Below are 21,125 nucleotides of genomic sequence, written 5' to 3' on the forward strand. Positions count from 1 at the left end.
GACCCATAAGTTTCAGAAGCGCACGAGCCAAGTCCTACTCCTGATACAAAACCTTGTCCAAGTGGAGTTCCGAGCGCAGCCCTGTTAAGACATTGACTGTATACATCCTGGAAATAAAAAAAAAAACCCTTAAAATAATATACCCTTTCATATAAGTCAGAATTGTAGGTAAAAGGTGATTTATCTTTTTCATTTTATTTGAAATTCTTGAATACTGTTTTTTATGTGAAAGGTGGCAAACGAGGTGACGGCCTACTTGATGGGCAGTAGTGACCGTCGCCTCCAGGAACATCCGTAATTTAGATGTTTGCGGATGCGTTGTCAATCTTGACTGTTAAGGAAAAGGGAGGGGTGGGAATAAGGAAATGGCAGAAGACATAGGGAACGGGGAAAGGCCAACCGGGTCTATTACGCATCGGACGAAACGCAGCCACTAAAGGCTATTCACGCCGATCTTCCGTTTCTTCTGAGGTTGGTCCTTCCCCGGTCGAGCCAGCCCATATTCGAGCTACAGTAATTTAACCACAGGTAGGCTCTACCACCTTAAAAACCTGCTCTTACTCGTAAAATTAAGTTATTTTTTTTTTAAGTAAGTTAATTTTTTTTCCCCGTATACATATACAAATCCGAAGGAACGTTATCCTTTTTATAATTACCCGATCATTAACTTATGAAAAAGTAAAAAGGTAGGGTAATAATATAGTTTTTGGTAAATTTAATATAAATAATACATATCAGGGACTGGACCGTGATGATTCCAACGTGTTGAAAATTCGTATCAGTACGACGGTTGATGTGTGACGAATATTATTATAGTAATATCTTATCTCACCTGAACCAAACAAGCTTGGATGCAGACAAAAAGGAATGCAAATGGAACAAACATATTGTTATACTTTACAGAGCAAAGTAAATACTGTTTTAATGAAAAACCTATGTTAGTTTTTATAGCAATCGCTAGTGATGTATCTATTATTTTGTAATAGAAAAAACGTGCGATAAAACATAGTTAAAACATGGCCAAATTAATGCAAAATACTAAAATTGCACGTACATCTAAACAGCGGGAATTTCACAATCAGAATTAAATAATATTTTTACTATATAAGGGTTAAACATTTACAGTTTAGCACATAGACGCATCAACACGCTTTGATCTGTTTAATACCAAACAAGATGTCTTCGAAAATCATTGTTTTGTGTGCTCAAGCCTTTTTCATACAGGTAAGTGCAATAAGTTAATATACCACAATGTCAGGTTTTAATAGTATTCTAATAATTATAAGGTCAAAGTACATTTTTGGCCATTCCTTTCAATATTTTTACATTTAACCGATGACATTTTCGACCTCATTGACATAATTTATGTATTTTTTTTTCTGTAGAATATTTTCGGACAATGCATCGGTAACGTCGGCAGTAACTACAATTTAGGTAATTGCGATGTCCTCACTGCGAGAAGGAGCTACGATCTACCTAACTGTGGAAGTTCCAACACCCAATGGGCCGGGGCTCAGTTGGGTTTCGTTGAGGGTCTGACTGCTAGTTCTGGTGGTGGACTCAATGTTCAAACATCCTCTCCGTTTGCCCCTGGTAGTCTTTCCATACTCTCTGAAAATCAAATCCAAGGGCCTGTTGAAGTTAGCGGCACTTTACCATTCCTTAGCGCTGTGGCATTTGAAGGTTCACTACCAACACGAGGATCTGGAGAAGTGCTTTATCAATGTGGTAATGGGAGAGTTGGGATTTTGGAGGAAAATAACCAAATATCTGCCATTAATTCTGGAATTTTAGGTGGAAATTCTGATTATTTGGGTATGGGATGGAATACAGCGTCTGCTTTTAATGGAATAAGCGGCTGTTTAACCCCTGAACCAGTCGCTCTCGGTTGGAATGGCAACCGCAGATCTGGTTGTAACTGTCTTTATTAGAAAAAAGATATTGTATTTTGAAATTGGAAGCATAATAAACTATCTATTTTAAAAGCAATGATTCGTTTTATTTCCTAAAAAACATGTATTTATTAAAGTGTATGTTTATAATGTTTTTGTGACCGGTTCATTAGCAGTAGAATTTTGAAGAATCTTTTTTCATTATAAAACTCAACAAGTAAAGTAAAGTAATGCGATTGAAAAGCATTAAGTCATCGAATTTTCGGAAGCCAAATTAGATCATTAATTCAGTTAAATGAGCACTTTAAAGATAACAATTTGAATAAGTTTTTGTAATAATTAAAGTAGGGTATAAAATAACATGTCATTTTCATAAGAGCGGTTGGTGTTGGTGGTGATACCAATGTTTTGTAGCCTGTTTCTTGAAATTAGTCTCCGTAGAGGCGAGGAGGCTGGTTGAATGTCCATCTCTGTATGACTATTTTTAGAACTCGAACTCCTATTATATGGTCTGCATGGAGAGATCAAGTCATTGTGGCTACATTTTCCAAGTACACCACCAAAATTATTCCTTAAAACACCATAGTCTTTCATTAATTTCGTATTAATAGTAGTTGAAAAAGTCGTACTATTGTTGTGAAGAATATAGTGAATATAACAAAATTGCAATTAGTTTTCTCAAGTTATTAATTATCACCTATATAATATAAATATATTTGGGGAACACACATTTAATATTTACCGAACCTTTAAATTTCCGAACGCACCCGAAGTGACGCTAAAGCGATGACATTTGTTTTGTTCACTTTTACGCGAGAAAATATTGGTCGACGCGATTTGTGTCTTTGTAAGTTGAATTTAACTTATTCAAGTTGTTTTGGTTAAAGATAATAATTAGTTTTTTCTAGTATAGGTTTGATTTGTTATTTAAAAGGCTTTATAAGACAACTTTATTTTTTATTAATTTTGTAGAATCCTAAATATGTTCAGTCAGATAATTTGCTGTTCGAAGGTGGAGTGGCTGTGAGTGGCCAGTTATTTATTGTTACTTTGTCATTAAAAAAAACATTCATTATTAAGGTTTATTGCAATGAATAATCTTTTTTTCTTACAAATATGTTTTATATAAAAATAGATTTAGTTAATAATATATGTACGAATAATTTGTTATGTTTAAAAAATTTAATTATCTAGTGATGATTTAATTATTAACTACATAAGAAGCGGTTAATTTTTATTTCAAGACGCAACGACATATTTAAAAACTAAATTTTAGGATACGCTGTGTTTTATTATAATCTACGAAATCAGGACGTTTCGGTTCCTTAACACCAACCGTGATCACGAAGACGAGGTGTAAGTGTCTAACGCGTTAGACCGAAGAACTTAGTTTCATAAATTTAATATTGCCTACTTAGAATTTGAAGACACGTTTGTTCATGTCATACAATGATTTTATTGTTTGAGTTATATTTTAACGAGTAGTAATGTCGCGGTGACCTGGAGGTTAAAGGACCGCCTCTCATGTGTGAGGGCGCGGGTTCGAAACCTGGCAAGTACCAATGTGATTTTTCATAGTCATATGTACTTTCTAACAGTATTTAGACGCCACTGACGGACGGTGAAGGAAAACATCGTGAGGAAACCTGGTCTTATAATATCAAATTATAAGATTGAAATCGCCAACCCGTCTTGAGCAAGCGTGGCGATTAATGCTCAAACCTTCTCCATGCGAGAAGAGGCTTATGCTCAGCAGTGGGCTTCCGATAGGCTGATGATGATGATGATGATGAACTCTTGTTTTATTTAATATACATACAGTCTCGCATAAAAATAACTCTAAATAGAATAAAAACAATAGTTTATATCACATCACATATTGTGACAAGCTCGTCGGAGACTGCGGTATGTTTAAAAATATTATTTAGCTAGACAACTGAAATGATCTTTATATAAATCGTTATTTTAAATATAAAACTTATTATAACACTGGGTAGATTTATTTTATCATAAACGGTTTTTCGGTTATTGTGAACGTGAAAAATGTTCGTTTTCATTATTCAGCAAAAAATTGTCGAGTATAGAATTCTGCTTATCGTTTCATTGATTTATCGTATATTGTAACACTGCTCGCTAATTTAGACGCTAATGATATCACACGATTATAATTATTGTCAAATATTATCAGTAATTACTGTTCAGGTTTCAATGATTTATAGAAAGAGGTCTTATATGTACATACATATACCTACCACAGAGTACCTGGAGTCGTACTAAAACTACAAAAGAACGGTTCCGGTTATTTTGCTTATTAATGTTAGCACATGATAACCAACGTAGGTTTCTGAATGACGTCGGGAAATGACGACCCCATCGCCCACCGGGTAACCGGTGCAATCAGTCACGAGGGGGGGGGGGTTCGCCGCTGAATGCGGTGAACGGAAACTCGGGCCTCTTCGGAGGTCCGGGTTGCATGATGGCCGGTCTCCGCTCTGTCTGCCGTTGGACACTTGCGCTCGGCGGTGGGTAGTTTGAGACTGGCCGCGTGGGCTTGGGTGGGAGGGGTAACAGGTTAACCCTCTCGCGATTAAGCAAGCCCACCAGGTGGGGGGACGCTCCTTGTCACGTGGAGAGAGCCCTCGGGGGAGGTGGCCGTTCGCGGCCTGCCGCCGGATCGTCGCGGATGCATGCCTTGAGCGATTCCCGCGTCGATCCACGAGGCGGTGAGGAGAGTGACCGCTGGTGTTTTAGTGGGTAGCATGGGCCCTTCTGGCCCGTGAATCCCACATAAGATCCTCCGTCTCCCCTAGACGGAAGGGTAGGTATAAAACCTTTCACCGCGTTAACAAAAAAAAAAAGGTTTCTGAATGACCGGGTGGCGGCGAGCGCAATGATGGACCACACCCTGGCTCAGAGCAGAAGGCACGGGGGTTTTTAGTTAGTAGGAGTCTGACACTCCCTCTTGATTCACCCACAACAAGAGGGGCCATTTGATTTTCCCTTCAAAATAAAGAGGTTTCTCTATGAAAAAACTGGAAAAGCAACGTATATAGTCAAAGGATGCAAACAAGTAGTAGGAACATTATTCTATGTAGTTTAATCCAAAAACAAACACAAATATATTTTTTCGTGCAATCTAGCTGATAATCTAACAAAAAAATATGTGACTTTTTCAACAAAACACAAAATTATACAATAACTTATTGTGAAAAATGAAAAGATAAAATCGCGTAACTAGCGATTATTTTATCAGAATTTTCGAAATTAAAACTATAAAAGCTAAACGTAATTCTCATCAATCATTCAATACAAGGATATTATCAAAATGTCTCCAACAACATATATCTGTGTTTTCTCTATTTTAGTCCAGGTAAATAATAGATTATTATATAATATAGAAAAAAATATCTACTTTTATATCTTATTTTAATATAAACAATTTTATTACAGACAATATATGGCCAGTGTATTAATGTGCATAATGGAATATACGACAACTTCTCTGCCAATAACGCGGCCTTAACTGGCATTCCTAGCAACGCTTATGCCAGTGAATTAATCCTGCCGAGTGGCATTGCCAATGGAGGTGGTTTGTTCGTCAAAAGCTCATCACCGATAACTCCGAGCGGTGTAACTGTTCAGTCAGATAATTTGCTGTTCGAAGGTCCATTGGCTGTGAGTGGCCAGTTACCATTTTTAGGTGTGGTGGCATTAGAGGGACCGCTTCAAGCTGCCGGATCTGGAGCGGTGGCATATGGCTGTGGAAATGGCAACGTTGGCATCACAAACGAAGATTTAACACCAACAAGTAATGCCATCGGAGTTGGCATTGACCTAACTGGCCTTGGTTTACCGATTCATTAATTAATAACTGTTTTAATATTCAATTTATTTAAGGATGTTAAAGTTTTTCTTTTATTTAATATCATTTGTATACAATTGTTTTGATTAAAAAAATATTTTTCAGATATGACCCATTTTTTATTTGTTTTTTCTTATTGTAACTGAATTTTCATTAACTTTCTTTATGCTATGGCTTCATTGGCACTGGAATCGTGGAATATTTTGCCAATGCCAACGTTTTTTGTTAGTTTCATTTACTTTAAAGTCATTCTAATCAATTGGTTGTATTGACTATTGCTTTTTTTGATCGCCTACTCCTTTTGATGTAGAAGAGGCTAACTGTGTCTTGAAATGTCCTAGTTAATGCACGTTTGATTTTTATTCAATATATTTGGTTATATCTGTCATACGATAATTGTCAGAAAAATAAATTAATTTGTAAAAATTGTCGTAAACCACTCCACAATAGTTACGACAACAAATTAATTTAAATTTCTTAATGATTGATTTTAGATGCATAAATATCTACAGAATTTATAAATAGTTTATGATTTTTCTTTATTTTGTTTTTTAATATAATTCAAACCTCAATTTTGACCTAACCATTTTCAAAATCTTATTACATTTAAATTCGAAAGAGAATATATATATACACGAATTACTTGAACAGCAAAAAAGTCACCTACATTATCACTATTCAAATACTTTTAGATATGAAGTGTGACATTAATCATTTATTAGCTATTTCAAAAGTATTTAAATCATACATCCGAGCATTCATACTTGTTTTATATTTAATCTGTGCAATATATAATAAATGAGGTTGAATCAAAAAGGTTATATAGCTGTCTAAATCTTTATTTATTCGTCAGCTTGTTTAAACGAACAAAAATCATGTTCAGTAGAGGCGACCGCAACCGCAGGCGCTACCTCCAGCGATGGAGACGGTTCCACCAGCGGCAACACGACCTCCGAATCCAACAGATCCTAGGATAGGCACCTGTCCAGCGACGAGGGTGGTTCCAGCGACGGGCATCTCACCAGCGACTGTTATATCGCCAATACCACTACCGCCATAAGCACCAGCACCAGCTAATCCAGCTAAAGCATTTGGAGCCAAACCAGCTGGAGAAAGAAACCCTGGAGCCAGACCCGCCTCCAGAGCATACGGACTTGCCAAACCATAACCAGCGTCTAAGGCATAAGCATTTGCCGGACCGAAGGCACCACCACGCAAGCATTGGCTGTACACATTCTGAAACAGATATTAAGTAAGCTAAACAATACTAGATTAGTCTTAGTATACTTTGTTTGGAGCCTATCTGAGTCCTTCTATGTCGTTTCGACTTTAAATACACAATTTAAACAGATTTATATCAATTACTTTACCTGTACGAAGCAAGCCTGGATGGCCAGGATAAAGAACGCAAAGGTGTTCATGATGCAAGATTGTTACACGCTTTGAACTTGTGTACTATACCTATGTCGGAAACATGCCCTATATTTATACGCCTATTAAATGACGCAATTGTTTATCAAAAATAAATTACAAAATATTTCAATAAACTAGGTACGTTTTAGTTAGTTTAATAAAGGACTATTCGTTGACTTAGGTATGCTATTTTTTAAATGATTATAAGTAGAAGTTAGTACTTTTAATGCTGGAAATATAAAATCTAAATAATATTTAAAATCTTCATATAACGCGGATAAAAAAAAGTTGTGTTAGTTACACTATTTATAACTTAAGAACGGCTGTAGGGATGTGGTTAAAAATTGGCAGGGAGATAGCTGGGAACCAGGTGACGGACGTAGGATATTTAATTCTGTTCGATCGAACAAGATAAAAATCTTTATAAATTCCAATATCTGGTTATTTTTGGTCTTTAGGGCAGAATAGAGTCTGCTCGGTCAGCTATACATATATCACTAATGCCGAAATCAACGCGGAAGAAGTCGCGGGTAAAAACTAGTATATATATCGAGATCACCAATCTAGCTTAAAACAAATAATTCGTCAGAAAATAATGATAGATAATCAAGTAAAAAACCATATATTTTTGATATTGCGAATCCCATCCTCAGCGTCATTTCGCCCCAGGGCTAGGCCAGACAGAATAGATGGGTCACAACGGAGCACTATCGGTATTTATAGGAGCTAACTAAGGAAGAAAATATACAACCTTTTTAGAGAACCATTGCAGATCTATTTTCAGACAAGGACGGTTTTGGGAAAACTAGTTCAGTAGAAAAAACAATTGGAATATCCAGTTATAGAAAGAAAAAAATATATCTTCAAAGCTTCACTGTTTGACATTAAAAAAGAAGATGTTTTTGTTTCTGCGTAAATTTTATGATCAATGCTATCTAATGTGACCCTTTAAATAGTGTCCAATAGAGTATTCAAAATATAAAATATGTCTTCACAAACAAATGTTAATTTAGATGTTAAACTTCATACAGAGTTATAACAAACAGACGAAGTGATTTAATATTAAAGTTATTAAAAATTTATCTATTGTTTATGATCTTATAGTAATAGCGAAAGAACTAAATAAATGCCTACATTTTATTTAAAATCAATGTATTTTGTATTCGCCTCACGCTGATGCTCTTTAAATTTCCTTCTCTTGTTTCTTCGAAGAGTTGGTATACCGATTTACTTTCAAATGCAATTTTTTATCGACATTCTGCCTAAGTGAGCCGAGTTCCCCTCTATCCAGCTATACCTACTTATAGTCCTAAACAAACTCTGTACTTAAAAGCCTCTTATTTTATAGAAAAATCTATTCTAGGCTTTAATATAATCGGATACATAACTATGATATATTCTTGCCTACATCATCTAATAACACTTTTAATTTTAAATAGTTTATATTTGGTGTGTATTGAAAACAAAATTTATTTATATCTAAGATTTTAAACATTTGAATGAAGATACGTTTTTATATAATACTAAGCATTTTTTATTATTATTGTTCAGCAATCATAATTACTTGTAGACACTTTTATGTCGTCTACCCGAAGCGACGGAAAAGTATGGAATAGAATTTCATGTAAAAGTTACGTGGCTTCCTGTTAGATCTAAAAAAAATCTTACATTCACTGTTTCATTATCAACAACTGCGGTTTTTGCTTATGTTATATATAGTACTGAATGTACGAGGAATTCTAAGATTATATCTCTAACTGACCTATTGACCAATTGTCACAAAGTCACGTCCGTTACGAAGACATACTTGATTTCAACACGGTCGTTATTATCGAAACACTACGCGTAACATAATCTAAGTTAACAAGTCAATCATTGTCAAGGTTTTTTGACTATGCAAGATTATAATCAAGAGCCTTTTGCAGTCTGTCTTCAAACGACAACCTTTTAAACCAAGCTGAGATAAGAACGTATGTTTTTGCTACAGAATCTGCAACTGATTGCTCTTGTTGTTAGCTATAAATATATGTATATACTAAAGTCTATTTTTTGGTTAATATAAACTAATGATTATGAATATAAGATATTCTGATAATCATTACTTCAACTATATCCAGTACTCTGATCATATATACACTGTACTTCACTGGTGAAAAAAGTACTCGTACAAGAAGTGATTTTTTTTATTTCAAAGACGGCAAGCATACGGCCTACCTGATGGAAGGTACTTACCGTCGCCCCCTGACGTCTGTAACATAAGCGATGTTGTAAATGCGTTGATTGTGGGGGAAGGAGAGGAAAGGGTAGGAAAAAGAAAAGGTAACGAAAGGGTGGGAAAAGGGGAAGGGCAGCTGGCCCTCACGGTGTGCTTTGTTGGTGTTAATGTTTTGACGGATTTATAATACGCCGCAAACAATCAATATGTTTCGTGTGCTATTTGATAAGGTGGAAGAGCCTGGCTGTGGTCAAGATTCTACAACTCGAACATGGGCTGGCTCGAATGGGGAAGTACCACCCTCTCACAGAAGATCGACGTTATGTTGTCTTGAACGACTGCGCTTCTTGTGATGACTGAGTGAGAGAGACGGTTGCCCTTTGCTTTTCCTACCTTTTCCTCTCCCGGGATGTTGATGTGTGCAATGAGTTTCTTTTCTGCATTAGTTTAAGTCTGATTTGAGGTTTTGAGTGTGTTTCATTGGATCATGCCAAGGGAGACCACGTTACTGCGAGTCGGATCAGGGCCTCCTGTACACCTTTCCAGAGACACATAAAACTGATTAGACCAAGCAAGGCAATGCCCTTTGACAAGATCTCTATTGGACGATCGGTATCTTTTCATCATCCCTTCAGCTCAAGGTCCGCAGCGCATCCGCAACACCTTTTTGAAATTGTTTATGGACAACGACAACTATTTGTTAAGCAGAACGTCTACTAGTTTGCCTACTTTACCAAAAAAACATCAACTTATATTCCTGTTTCTTGATTACAAAAATACTCCCCTGGGTTATCATAACGAGACATTAAAAAATTGCAACTGCTGATATCGATCCTTAGTCAATGTTCCTAGTATGTTATAACCCAAGAAAATAGAAGAATATAAATCATATAAAAAAACGAGAGGTTAAAGATTTTATGTATTTAACTTGATGTTTGGCAACTTTCCAATACATTAAACTAATCTGATGTTGGAAAAATATGTATCTGCCGAAATCAATTTTGCATTCATCATAACATTTGTTGACTGAACTATGATGATTGGTCCTAAAAGTGTCCTGGCTTAGTTTATTGTTGAAGCATAGGAGTAATATTAAATAACTCGTTGAAATATTCAACAGCCTTATAAACTTCTACTTAGGTTTATAGTTTTAGGCAACAAAATTACAGATAAATAGTAACTATAAGATATATTGTTGCATAAAATTATTTGTTAATGATTGACTCAGGAGGTAAATGCCTAATAATTCCGATATCAATACTTTTTACTGTTCATGAAGTTTTAATGGAAATGGATTCGTGTTAAATTTAAAAGAGAGTGTGATGAGGAATTTCATTTATTGCTTTGATCTTTTGTTGTTTAGATGAGTCGTGAGCCACAGCCGCAACCAGTTCGTGCATATCCTAGGCCAGATAAAGCGCCGTTGTATCCTAAAGGACCAGCTGCAAGGCCAAGGGCACCAGCTCCATAGCCAAGAGCACCAGCTCCATAACCAAGAGCACCAGCTCCATAACCAAGACCACCAGCCAGGGAGTTGAATCCATCGGCGCCGATATCTTCAGACAACATGGCGACTTCTCCGTTACCGGCACCGTAAGCTACAGCACCAGCACCAGCGGTGGGCAGAGCGCCCTCCAAAGCTACGGTTCCCAGGAATGGTAGAGCACCGGAGACTGCGAGAGGTCCTTCGATGGCGTTGTCTGATCGTACAGACACTCCACTTGGTGGGATCATGGATGCACTGGATACAGGTAAAGCTCCATGAGAGGCAGAAGCGGCAGCAGGTCCGTAACCAGCACCATAGAAGGGACCACCGGCGGCAGACCAAGAACCGTCAAAGAGACCAGCAGAACCGCAAGGACCAGCAGACATACCAGCCCAGTTGGCAGCAGACAGAGGAATTTCAGCGGCGAGAGGACCGTAACCAGCTCCAAGACACTGTCCAGCAATGGACTATAAAAAGTAATAAATTTAATTGCATATTTATATTGCATTATTTATTCAAAGAAAAAAATGTATTTTATTGCACCTAAAACAATTTGACTCAGCTCATACCTGGACGAAGAGCGCTTGAGCGCAAACTACGAGAACAGTCTTGAACATGTTGAGTGTTGGATGCCTGGACCCTGACAATAATGAAAAAACGCATTATTTGCTTTTATACCAACATATTGTGTGTAAAACTTCTTATCATATCAACTCGCCTGTAACAAAATGGACGTGACCTACCAGTGAAACCATAACTAACTAATATTACGCGACAAATTCAATGTAATTTACAAAAAAACAGAGTAAGTAAATTTGTTTATTAGAGTACCTTCCAAAGTCCGTTGCCATTCTTATCAATGATTTCCTATATAATATCTTATTATTTTTTTATTTTATTTCAAAGGCGGGAAACAATCAGACAGCTTTCCTAATGGAAGGTGGTGACCGTCGCTGATGGACATGTTCAACGTAAGGGATGTTGCGGTGCGTTGCTCACCTTGATTGTGCAAGAGGGAGAGGAGAGGGTGGGAAAAGGGAAACTGCAACCGGCTCTCTCACTCGTTGGACCAAACGCAGCGCTTAAAGGCTTCACTACTTCACGCCCTTCAGTGAAATTTATATAGGTCGAATAGTCTACGCGAATCCTATAAAGTGAAGAGATTTATCGATAGACAACTGTTAGCACTCTGTATATTGTGACAATGCAACTTGATTTGAGCATGAGTTTCGTTCGCTTCGTTTCCCCTTACACTCCTTACACCGCTTAATCCTGCAAGAGATTTTTAAATTGTTTCAAACGTACCAAGCCTATACTCGGATTTATAATTCTTTTAACAACAACTCAAATATCTTCTTTAATATTGATTTTTATAATTACAAAATACCTAAAACGTATCGCAAGTATCCAAACTATATAGTCTTATTAGTAATCGTGGTAATACATCTATTTTGAGGATATTTCTTTAGTTTTTAAAATAGTAATATTTTTATAGACACTAGCTTTTCTTAAAGAAACAACTTTAAATTCGTAATTAGCAAAGGATTTGCTTATAGTTTTGTCCCAATGTAATGTCTCCGTAGTTTAATTGAAACATTTGCTATACTGATTTTAATGTCGGATTTTTTACAAACTTTTACCAATTGTTGTATTGCTTACTTCTTAAATATATATAGCTTTAATTGGTTAAGATTATTTCATTATTAAAACTATCGAAATCGCTTAAAACAGTAAATAAACGTATATAATCGTATTATATATTAGTGGTGTGAAGCTCAAGGAACTCTACCAGAAAGAGAGTTATCTATTTATCATCACAGGAAGCACTATTCTATTTCTACCAGGCTTTTATTAGCTTCATCTATATGTATGTTTGTTTGTTTGTTACCAACTCCTTTGGACTCGATTTTGACCCACTTTGAACGGTCAAATTACATTAAAACTTGGTAGAATTATAGAGGACCGATGACATTACAATAATTTAATTTTATTCCACTATCCTAATTAGGATCTCACGGATTAAATGATGTTTTCCCTCATTCTTTACGTGAGAGCAAAAGAGAGTTCAAGAGTGTAGTCTTAACTCTTACGACTGCGTACTTTTCTGATTCGAGCTCTGGGCTAAAAAAACGCTCCTGCAGTTAGCCGAACTATAAAATAGAAAGTAAATTAATAGTTAATAGTTTAAAAAAGACCTAAAAAACAAGCTCCTATAAATAAACAGAAGGCAAAAGAAGGAAATATTTTTTTTTAACAAATCAAAACATGATGTGATATTTAAAAAAAAAATTTATGTAATAAGTCATGGGGTGCTTTGTGAAAAACATTTCTTCAATGTTATTGCTACTCCTATCAGTTATATCAGGCAAGTAGGCGCTGTTAGCGAGAACACGAATCCACATATATATATATATATATATTTTTTTTTTGGTGTCGGGTTGGAATCCACATATATATATACATACATCCACCCCCACGCTTTCTAACATTAAAATGATTTCTCTTATTATCACTCTTATAAATAATTTAACAATTAAAAAAATATTTTCTTCTTTTTAGTTCGGTTTACACATGAAAGCGTGTTTTTTTAACTATTACTTATGTGACACCAACTCCAACAAGACCTCTCCTGTCAACTCTTGATAGGCAAATGGCTGTATACTAACACTTAGACCTCTATATAAGTAATTTATATTTATAAATAAAGGCAACTAATCTCACAGTTGTATATAAATGTTTTGAAGGACTAGTTGTTTGCAGATATACAGTGCAGAGATTGAAGTGGAATTTAGAACGAACTAAAATGCTAAAAATTTATTCCTATTTTTGTTACTTGATTTATAAGATGAGACGAAACCTCTCAGCATTCCATGGATTCACCGTGCGGGTGCCGAGTCCATCGTTGCAAAGAGAAGAGCTTCTACAGTGCCCGGGACTTGCGATCCAGGTGTAGGTTTTAGGAGCCCCCATCTAAACAATGTCCTCTTTCTATTTAACCAAATTTGAAACGAACCTACTACGGCTGCCTTCGAAGCACGTTCCAAGAATGAACTGATGTTAGTTCTTGACAGGCCCAAGTCTTTTAGTAAGTTGTAGAGAGATTTAGCCGTTATACCTCTCGGTCCTGCATCTAGCGCGTACAAATCCACGACGAACCTATTCTTAGTGAGTTCGTTAGTGAGCTCGTAATACTTACTATCCTTGATAGCATAGTCTGTGGGGATATTGGTTTGCGAATATAAAAATATGTGTGGTCTGGACGCCGACGCACAAACATCCTCTGGGATTTTAAATCGCTTCTCATGTTACAAATATGTTTGATAAAAAATATAATTTATCAAACATTACTGAATGAAACCGATTGTTTGAACCACAGACGTGACATAATTTAACTCCATTTGTAGGTTATTGCTGCTTATGTAACGTGACAATAAAAATAGTTAAGTAATAATGAGATGTTTCAATATGAAATAATTGGATTTAACTTTGATAAAAACATTCAAATTAGTTCCCCTGTTACATGTACGTATGTCGTAGAAACATTAGTTTATTGGATGTAATACGACAAGTAATTATTAATTAATAAAAAAAAAAATCACGCGTTAATTGTCATTTAACTATTCTACCGACAAACAAGACACTTCAATCTATCTTTGGCATAAAATACATTACATATTTTTGTAAAGCAACTTATATAAAAATTCGATAAATCATATGTAGTAACCACTTCAAGAAAACTGGTTTTCAATTGAAAAGAACCTCATTGAAATCGGTGGATCCGTTTGAGAGCTACGAAGCCACAGATACCTACACACAGTTATGACATCAAACAAATAAATCCCCTCTTTTTGCGTCGAAGTTTAATCATGATAGAGGAGTAATTCCTAACAAAATATTTAATAGCGACAATTCCATTAACAGTCAATATATACGTGACTATAATAATAGACATAATCTGTATAAGAAAACATGACTTCCTAACAAAAAACCTGCAAACGCGGTCGCAACGTTCCATGGAACCCTTTTAACAATGAAGGTTATTTGGAATAGTGCAATAAACATATACGTACAAACTTGTTATTTGTACTTGTTTAGGAGAGGACAAATAAAAAAAAATATTATGCAAACATCATCTTTATTTCTTTGCGGGATTTCGTCGTGGATTTCAGTAAAGGCGAGCATCGCAACCGCAGGCGCTACCACCAGCGATGGAGACGGTTCCACCAGCGGCTACAAGACCTCCGAATCCAACAGATCCTAGGATAGGCACCTGTCCAGCGACGAGGGTGGTTCCAGCGACGGGCATCTCACCAGCGATTGCTATATCGCCAATACCACTACCGCCATAAGCCCCAGCACCAGCTAATCCTGATAAAGCGGCTGGATAACCGAATGCTGGAGAAAGACCTGCCTCCAGAGCATATGGACCAGCCAATCCAGCATCCAATGCGAAGCCATTTAGACCAGGAAGACCTGCTTCTAGAGCGTAAGCCCTGGAATCAGCAAATCCAGGCGCAAACGGTCCTCGCAGACACTGGCTGTATACATTCTAAAAAATAAAAAAAAATATGAGGAACATTTTCACTTCCTAAATGTAAATTGGAAATTAAATAAGATGTGAAATGAAATTAAGTGTGTCAATCATCAAACACTATTTGGGGAATTTTTTATGTTGAATCTTGAAGTTCTGAGATAAACTATGAAACCAACACTGTTAGTGGCAAAGAGCAGGGAAATATAAGTGTTCTTATCAATGCTTGGAAAATATTTTACCAGAATATAGACTTATCAAGATACTAGAAGTCTTGAATCGGTGAGAACTGCTCTTACCTGAACCAAGCAAGCTTGGATGCACAGCAATGCTACAGCGATGGGAGACATCTTGTTTTGTATTCCACAAAATTGAATTTACAATGATGAATGACCAACAACCATTGCTTTTATACTAAAAAAATCACCGTCCATTAAATTTATTTTTTATTGTTGATATTTAAAACGTGCTTTTGTACCATTTCTTTTTTTTATTGAAATTACGAAATCATTTTATTTTATGATTAAAAAAAACTATTGTCTATTAACCCTGTGATTGTTTTTTTTTTAATTACATCTGTTATATTTTACTTAAAATTTGTAAAAAGTTTTGAAGAGAGGGTAATATTGACAAATGCGTTTGTCTGAGTTCAGTCAAATGTTTCTGAGTTCAGTCGAATGCTTAGGAACACTGTCCAATCGAAGGAATCAGATCATTAAGTGCACACTAAATTGCAAAAAAAATAGTATCTGCAATTTGAAAAACACAAGAATTCTACTGATCACTCTTGTTATACAACTTGAGGAATTACCGAACTTAGCTTTAAGGCAAGGTAAACTAAAATTTATAGTTTATTCAGATAATTCACTAATTTACACCTCAATATTATTATCTTTCCCCGTTCTAACAATTAGTTAGGCGATTTTAAACCTAATTGGACACGAGTCTAGACCAAAAACCCAAAAAAATATAGAGATGAAATAATTATAAAGCAATATCTACATAAGTAGGAACTAAGTACATTTTATTAAATGAATTGCAGAGAAATTTCGTCTTAGATACAATTTTAAATTATGTTGAAAAGTGAATAATAAAATTATCAACAAAGCGGCAAAAAAAAAATTGTTTTGTTCAAGGTGTACTCGATTACAATCTCAGCCATCAAAACAAACTTCATCACTTAGGGACAAAAGTAGTGGAAGTTGCTTTATCAATTACAGAGATTTAATTAAAGGTAATTGTGAAAGAAATTAACAAATTTTTGTGTATTTTTGTGTACAAGACGCATGTGTAAACAAATTTTTGTGTACAAGAGGCATGTGTAAATCTAAATCAGTACAAATATCTGTTATTTTGGGCTATCAGAACACAGAAATCCAATGTTCTATTTCTTCATACGCATCTTAGGCTGTAGGTCACGTTTTTTTAATTGATATAATATTTCTAGGAAAATAATGCGTGTGATGTATTTTTTGTAACTTGTTGGTATATAAGCCTACACTTTGTTTCCTAAAACATTGTCAAAGTAATACACAACGAGACAACATGTTCAAGACTGTTCTTGTAGTTTGCGCTCAAGCGCTTTTCGTCCAGGTATGAATATATATTTTTTAATAAAGCATAAAATCGTAATTCCCTATTTAAAGATAATGAAATCTTTATCTGTAAGTTAAAATTCTTTAATTTCTAATACAGAGCATCGCTGGACAGTGTCTTGGAGCTGGTTACGGTCCTCTCGCCGCTGAAATTCCTCTGTCTGCTGCCAACTGGGCTGGTATGTCTGCTGGTCCTTGCGGTGCTGCTGGTCTCTTTGACGGTTCTTGGTCTGCCGCCGGTGGTCCCTTCTATGGTGCTGGTTACGGACCTGCTGCCGCTTCTGCCTCTCATGGAGCTTTACCTGTATCCAGTGCATCCATGATCCCACCAAGTGGAGTGTCTGTACGATCAGACAACGCCATCGAAGGACCTCTCGCAGTCTCCGGAGCTCTGCCATTCCTGGGAACCGTAGCTCTGGAAGGCGCCCTGCCCACCGCTGGTGCTGGTGCTGTAGCTTACGGTGCCGGTAACGGAGAAGTCGCCATGTTGTCTGAAGATATCGGCGCCGATGGATTCAACTCCCTGGCTGGTCCTCTTGGTTATGGAGCTGGTGCTCTTGGCTATGGAGCTGGTGCTCTTGGCTATGGAGCTGGTGCCCTTGGCCTTGCAGCTGGTCCATTAGGATACAACGGCGCTTTATCTGGCCTAGGATATGCACGAGCTGGTTGCGGCTGTGGCTCACGACTCATCTAAACAACAAAAGATTAAATCAATATTTCTTCATCAGACACTCTTATCAATTTATGCCAATTCCATTTTCCTTTAATATTCATGAATACTTATCCAAAAGATACATTTTGTTACTGATATAATATTTGCACGTGACTTCCTACTATTGGGCTTTCAAAATTGTGTTCAGAGAATAGTAATGTAAAAAATATGTTCATTATCTAACAAAGACATGTATTGTACGCGTCACGGGACTGCATACAAAATATAACTATTATTTTTTGTTCCTTTGCGACATAATCGGAACTGCAGATAAATTACAGTCTATAGCTTTTCTGATACTTACTAATCGAGGGATGGACGGTTATACAAATATATACATATGTATAAATGGCTCTTACACTCTCATAGATACACTTACGAACGGATTACATGGAAATCTGGCTCTGAAATAATCTCAAACAAAACTTTCGTTGTAGTTCTCTCGACTACATGTCGTCGTATTTATAGTTTGTAGAGTTTTAATAGAACAAGTGCCGTTCACACCACAGATGTAAATAAGCACTGCTTACCCTACCCATACGACAACTAAACCTAAATTGTTTAATTCTAACATACATAATGATACGTTACGGAATATTAATTTTTACCGACATTTAACATGTGATTTGATTCAGATTTGGTAAAATTGTTAAAAGTGGCATCTATCAACTTAAAAACTAACATTTTCGATCGGCCACTGCTAGCCGTAAGCACAACTACTCGGTGCATATATTAAATACAAATAATCTCAAGGACGATCTTCAAATGTCATGTTGTATGCAGGAAATACTTGCATCTGTGTGTGCACAAACTACGCATGTGTTAGCGTTCGAGAGGCACTGCTTCCTTAACGTAACTTTTTTAAAAAGTTATAGAAACTGTCAAATGAAAAGGGACTATTTAATTTATCGGAATAGCATTCAAATATTTATTTCGCAATTTTGTTATTGTTGTCTTTCTTAGCTCAAGTCAATATGTATTAATAACTTAATTAGTGAATTTTTAACAAATTCTGAACATTTATCGCTGTGAGCTCTGCACTGTTGATGTGTGTTTAACGAAATTAATTACGAGTACATTTTCAATTTTATCGTTTGATGATATGATTGAAATAATTATAATAGCGAAGGAAAGGTGTGTGACCAGTTTAGATTTAACCAAAAAAAAAGTAATGTTACTCGTTTTAATAAAAACTATTATGATAGTTTTAATTAGCTAGCAGGTTGTGTAACACAAATAAGTTATTTTGTTTTCCTTGTTCGTTTTTTTCAAATAATAATAATAATAATGTTTTAATATCCACAGGATATTCCGATTTAAATATTTTTTATAAAGCGGTAATGATTAGATCGTAATCGTACTTTCGTGGCTTAGAGATGGTTGATAGATTTACAAATTATACAGATGTCAGTTCTGATCGAACTGATGTAATTTTGTGCGCGAATATTATCAATTTTTTTAGAGGAAGAAATTGTGATGAAAATTGGTATTTTTTTTTTCAAACATATTCCGCTTACCCTACCCCAGATCTCTGTACACGCCCCTGGTAAGTAGTGCTGTACTTTGATTTATATAAATATTTTTGTTTCACTAAACACTAACGATTTTCCCCGAAACCAATTCCGCTGTTCACGAGATGAAATAAACTCTGAAGTATACAAAATTAATCAGACTAATGTCATATATTAGACATTATGCTCAACAATACGAGTATAACTTACTTATTGTAAACAACCACATTTATGTGTACAAGTAGAAGAATAATTAGATTTAATTCAAACTTCTTTGGTCTTATCACAGCAGCCTAAATTTTATCAAAGTTTTGTAACTTCCTGAGGCAACTTTATTCTGAATTGATATACGTAATAAATAGAGTTAGTCTAAATTGCTAAAGGCATCATGACAGTAACCGCGAGTGTTTTAGTCTCTAAACATCGGGTATTCACAGTGAAGTAAGTGCAGGTTAAAGAAATTTTGTAAAAGAAAGTTGGTTTCATGAATTTCTTGTGACAAAAAGTAAAAGCATTAAGTATAATATATAATACATGCTGAAATGGAACACTGTGTAGAACAGCCTTTCCCAAAGAGAACAATACCGCCCTCTTGTGGGCCCTGCAAGACTAAAGGGGGTCGGTTCATTTAGCTAGGATAAGTTATAGTGGTTTTTCAGGAGAAAAAATAAGGGGGCATTACAAAATAATTTATATTCAGAGTGGGTAGTAGACGAAATAAGTTTGGGTACCTTTGATGTTGAACGTCCAACTCACACTTTAGGACGCTAACAAAAAACATGAAAAGTCAATATTACCTGCACAAGACTTGCAATCTGATTATAGCGAGCAACAAATGAGCTTCTGTGTCCTTAACCAGTCACATTTTTAAAACAATCTAAAGACTAATGTTATAGAAATTTGGTCTGAGACGATCTCATTTCAACAAAAAGACAGTGTACATATCATTTTGTTTCTGGTGAAGCTTTCCTACACAATTTAAGAATATCCCGATCCTTTAAGTTTAAAAGTATAGCAGACAAACTCAAGTTTTTATTAAAACTATTCAAAAGAAACGGAGAGAGGTGACATAGATTTATAAGAAAGCATTTGTGAAAGCATATAATTTCCGTTTTAGAAAAATAAAACCTTTGTTTTAGCCATATTTATTTATGAAATTCAGGTTTTACAGCACGTTTATGACCAGGCAATTATATGTAGCATCCGCAACCACTGCTGCCGGTAATAGAGACGGTACCAGCGGCTGGGAGGGCACCACCGAAACGAACGGCACCAAGAATTGGCACCTGTCCAGCGACGAGGGTTGTACCAGCGACTGGCATTTCACCAGCGACGGCGACATCACCAATACCAGCACCACCATAAGCACCAGCTAATCCAGCAGCTGGGTAACCGAAAGCAGATGGAGCCAGACCTGCATCCAGACCGTAAGGACCTGCAAGTCCAGCCTCCAAACCATAAGCACCTGAAAGTCCAGCCTCTAAACCATAAGCACCTGCAAGTCCAGCCTCCAAGCCATATGCTCCTCTATAGCCGAGACCGGCACCATAGATAGAGTTCAAGCATTGGCTGTATGCATTCTGTAAAAAGAACATATTAAATTTTCTGCACAGATTGTGAAATAAAAATATGCTTTTTTTTTAATTTACCTGAACCAAACAGGCCGCGATGCAGAGAAGGAGAACAGTGTAGGAGTTCATGTTGCCGTGTGTCCAACGAAGTTGAATATACAATGATTATTTTGAAAAACTAATGGCTTTTATACCATGTATTTGTGTAATAATTTGATATAACGTCGTCTTATTAAAACGTGCCTTAGCGTTTATTTTTTAACTGCCATCTTTAAGAAGTCGAAATTTAAAATTAACATAATCATAAACACAAAATTAATTTGTTAATCGTCCATTC

The 21,125-nt window shown here is 36.0% G+C and overlaps 7 protein-coding genes across 8 annotated transcripts; 3 read left to right on the forward strand and 4 right to left on the reverse strand.

The window, feature by feature from the left end:
* Positions 1-1,176: 1,176 nt before the first annotated feature.
* Positions 1,177-1,931, forward strand: LOC116768339 (chorion class B protein PC10-like). Its single transcript, XM_032659030.2, has 2 exons — positions 1,177-1,224; positions 1,386-1,931. The coding sequence occupies exons 1-2, from the start codon at positions 1,177-1,179 to the stop codon at positions 1,929-1,931; spliced, it is 594 nt and encodes a 197-aa protein (XP_032514921.2).
* A 768-nt stretch (positions 1,932-2,699) lies between these two features.
* On the forward strand, positions 2,700-5,831 carry LOC116768345 (chorion class CB protein M5H4-like). Of its 2 annotated transcripts, none has more exons than XR_009753284.1 (2): positions 2,700-2,739; positions 5,343-5,482. XR_009753284.1 is itself a non-coding variant. In XM_032659036.2 (2 exons), the coding sequence occupies exons 1-2, from the start codon at positions 5,218-5,220 to the stop codon at positions 5,754-5,756; spliced, it is 459 nt and encodes a 152-aa protein (XP_032514927.2). In that variant the 5' UTR covers positions 5,053-5,217; the 3' UTR covers positions 5,757-5,831. The 2 variants fall into 2 exon arrangements, 1 of the variants encoding a protein (XP_032514927.2); XM_032659036.2 differs by lacking the exon at positions 2,700-2,739 and adding an exon at positions 5,053-5,262 and having other exon boundaries at positions 5,343-5,831.
* A 785-nt stretch (positions 5,832-6,616) lies between these two features.
* Positions 6,617-7,202, reverse strand: LOC133319777 (chorion class A protein Ld2/Ld41-like). The gene is made up of 2 exons (XM_061525353.1): positions 7,125-7,202; positions 6,617-6,990 (listed from the first exon to the last, which is right to left on the reverse strand). Exons 1-2 carry the CDS (start codon positions 7,173-7,175, stop codon positions 6,634-6,636), a joined length of 408 nt encoding a protein of 135 aa, XP_061381337.1. The 5' UTR covers positions 7,176-7,202; the 3' UTR covers positions 6,617-6,633.
* Positions 7,203-10,714: 3,512 nt separating this feature from the next.
* LOC133319776 (chorion class B protein PC10-like) lies at positions 10,715-11,507 on the reverse strand. Its single transcript, XM_061525352.1, has 2 exons — positions 11,438-11,507; positions 10,715-11,335 (listed from the first exon to the last, which is right to left on the reverse strand). The coding sequence occupies exons 1-2, from the start codon at positions 11,483-11,485 to the stop codon at positions 10,742-10,744; spliced, it is 642 nt and encodes a 213-aa protein (XP_061381336.1). The 5' UTR covers positions 11,486-11,507; the 3' UTR covers positions 10,715-10,741.
* Positions 11,508-15,033: 3,526 nt separating this feature from the next.
* On the reverse strand, positions 15,034-15,749 carry LOC116776330 (chorion class A protein Ld3/Ld29-like). The gene is made up of 2 exons (XM_061525446.1): positions 15,699-15,749; positions 15,034-15,417 (listed from the first exon to the last, which is right to left on the reverse strand). Exons 1-2 carry the CDS (start codon positions 15,747-15,749, stop codon positions 15,034-15,036), a joined length of 435 nt encoding a protein of 144 aa, XP_061381430.1.
* A 1,195-nt stretch (positions 15,750-16,944) lies between these two features.
* LOC116776379 (chorion class B protein PC10-like) lies at positions 16,945-17,688 on the forward strand. Its single transcript, XM_032669577.2, has 2 exons — positions 16,945-16,992; positions 17,095-17,688. Exons 1-2 carry the CDS (start codon positions 16,945-16,947, stop codon positions 17,686-17,688), a joined length of 642 nt encoding a protein of 213 aa, XP_032525468.2.
* Positions 17,689-20,391: 2,703 nt separating this feature from the next.
* On the reverse strand, positions 20,392-20,917 carry LOC116776106 (chorion class A protein Ld19-like). Its single transcript, XM_032669209.2, has 2 exons — positions 20,867-20,917; positions 20,392-20,797 (listed from the first exon to the last, which is right to left on the reverse strand). The coding sequence occupies exons 1-2, from the start codon at positions 20,915-20,917 to the stop codon at positions 20,408-20,410; spliced, it is 441 nt and encodes a 146-aa protein (XP_032525100.2). The 3' UTR covers positions 20,392-20,407.
* Positions 20,918-21,125: the final 208 nt, after the last annotated feature.

This window comes from Danaus plexippus, chromosome 28 (genome assembly GCF_018135715.1).
Source record: "Danaus plexippus chromosome 28, MEX_DaPlex, whole genome shotgun sequence".
NCBI lineage: Eukaryota > Metazoa > Arthropoda > Insecta > Lepidoptera > Nymphalidae > Danaus > Danaus plexippus.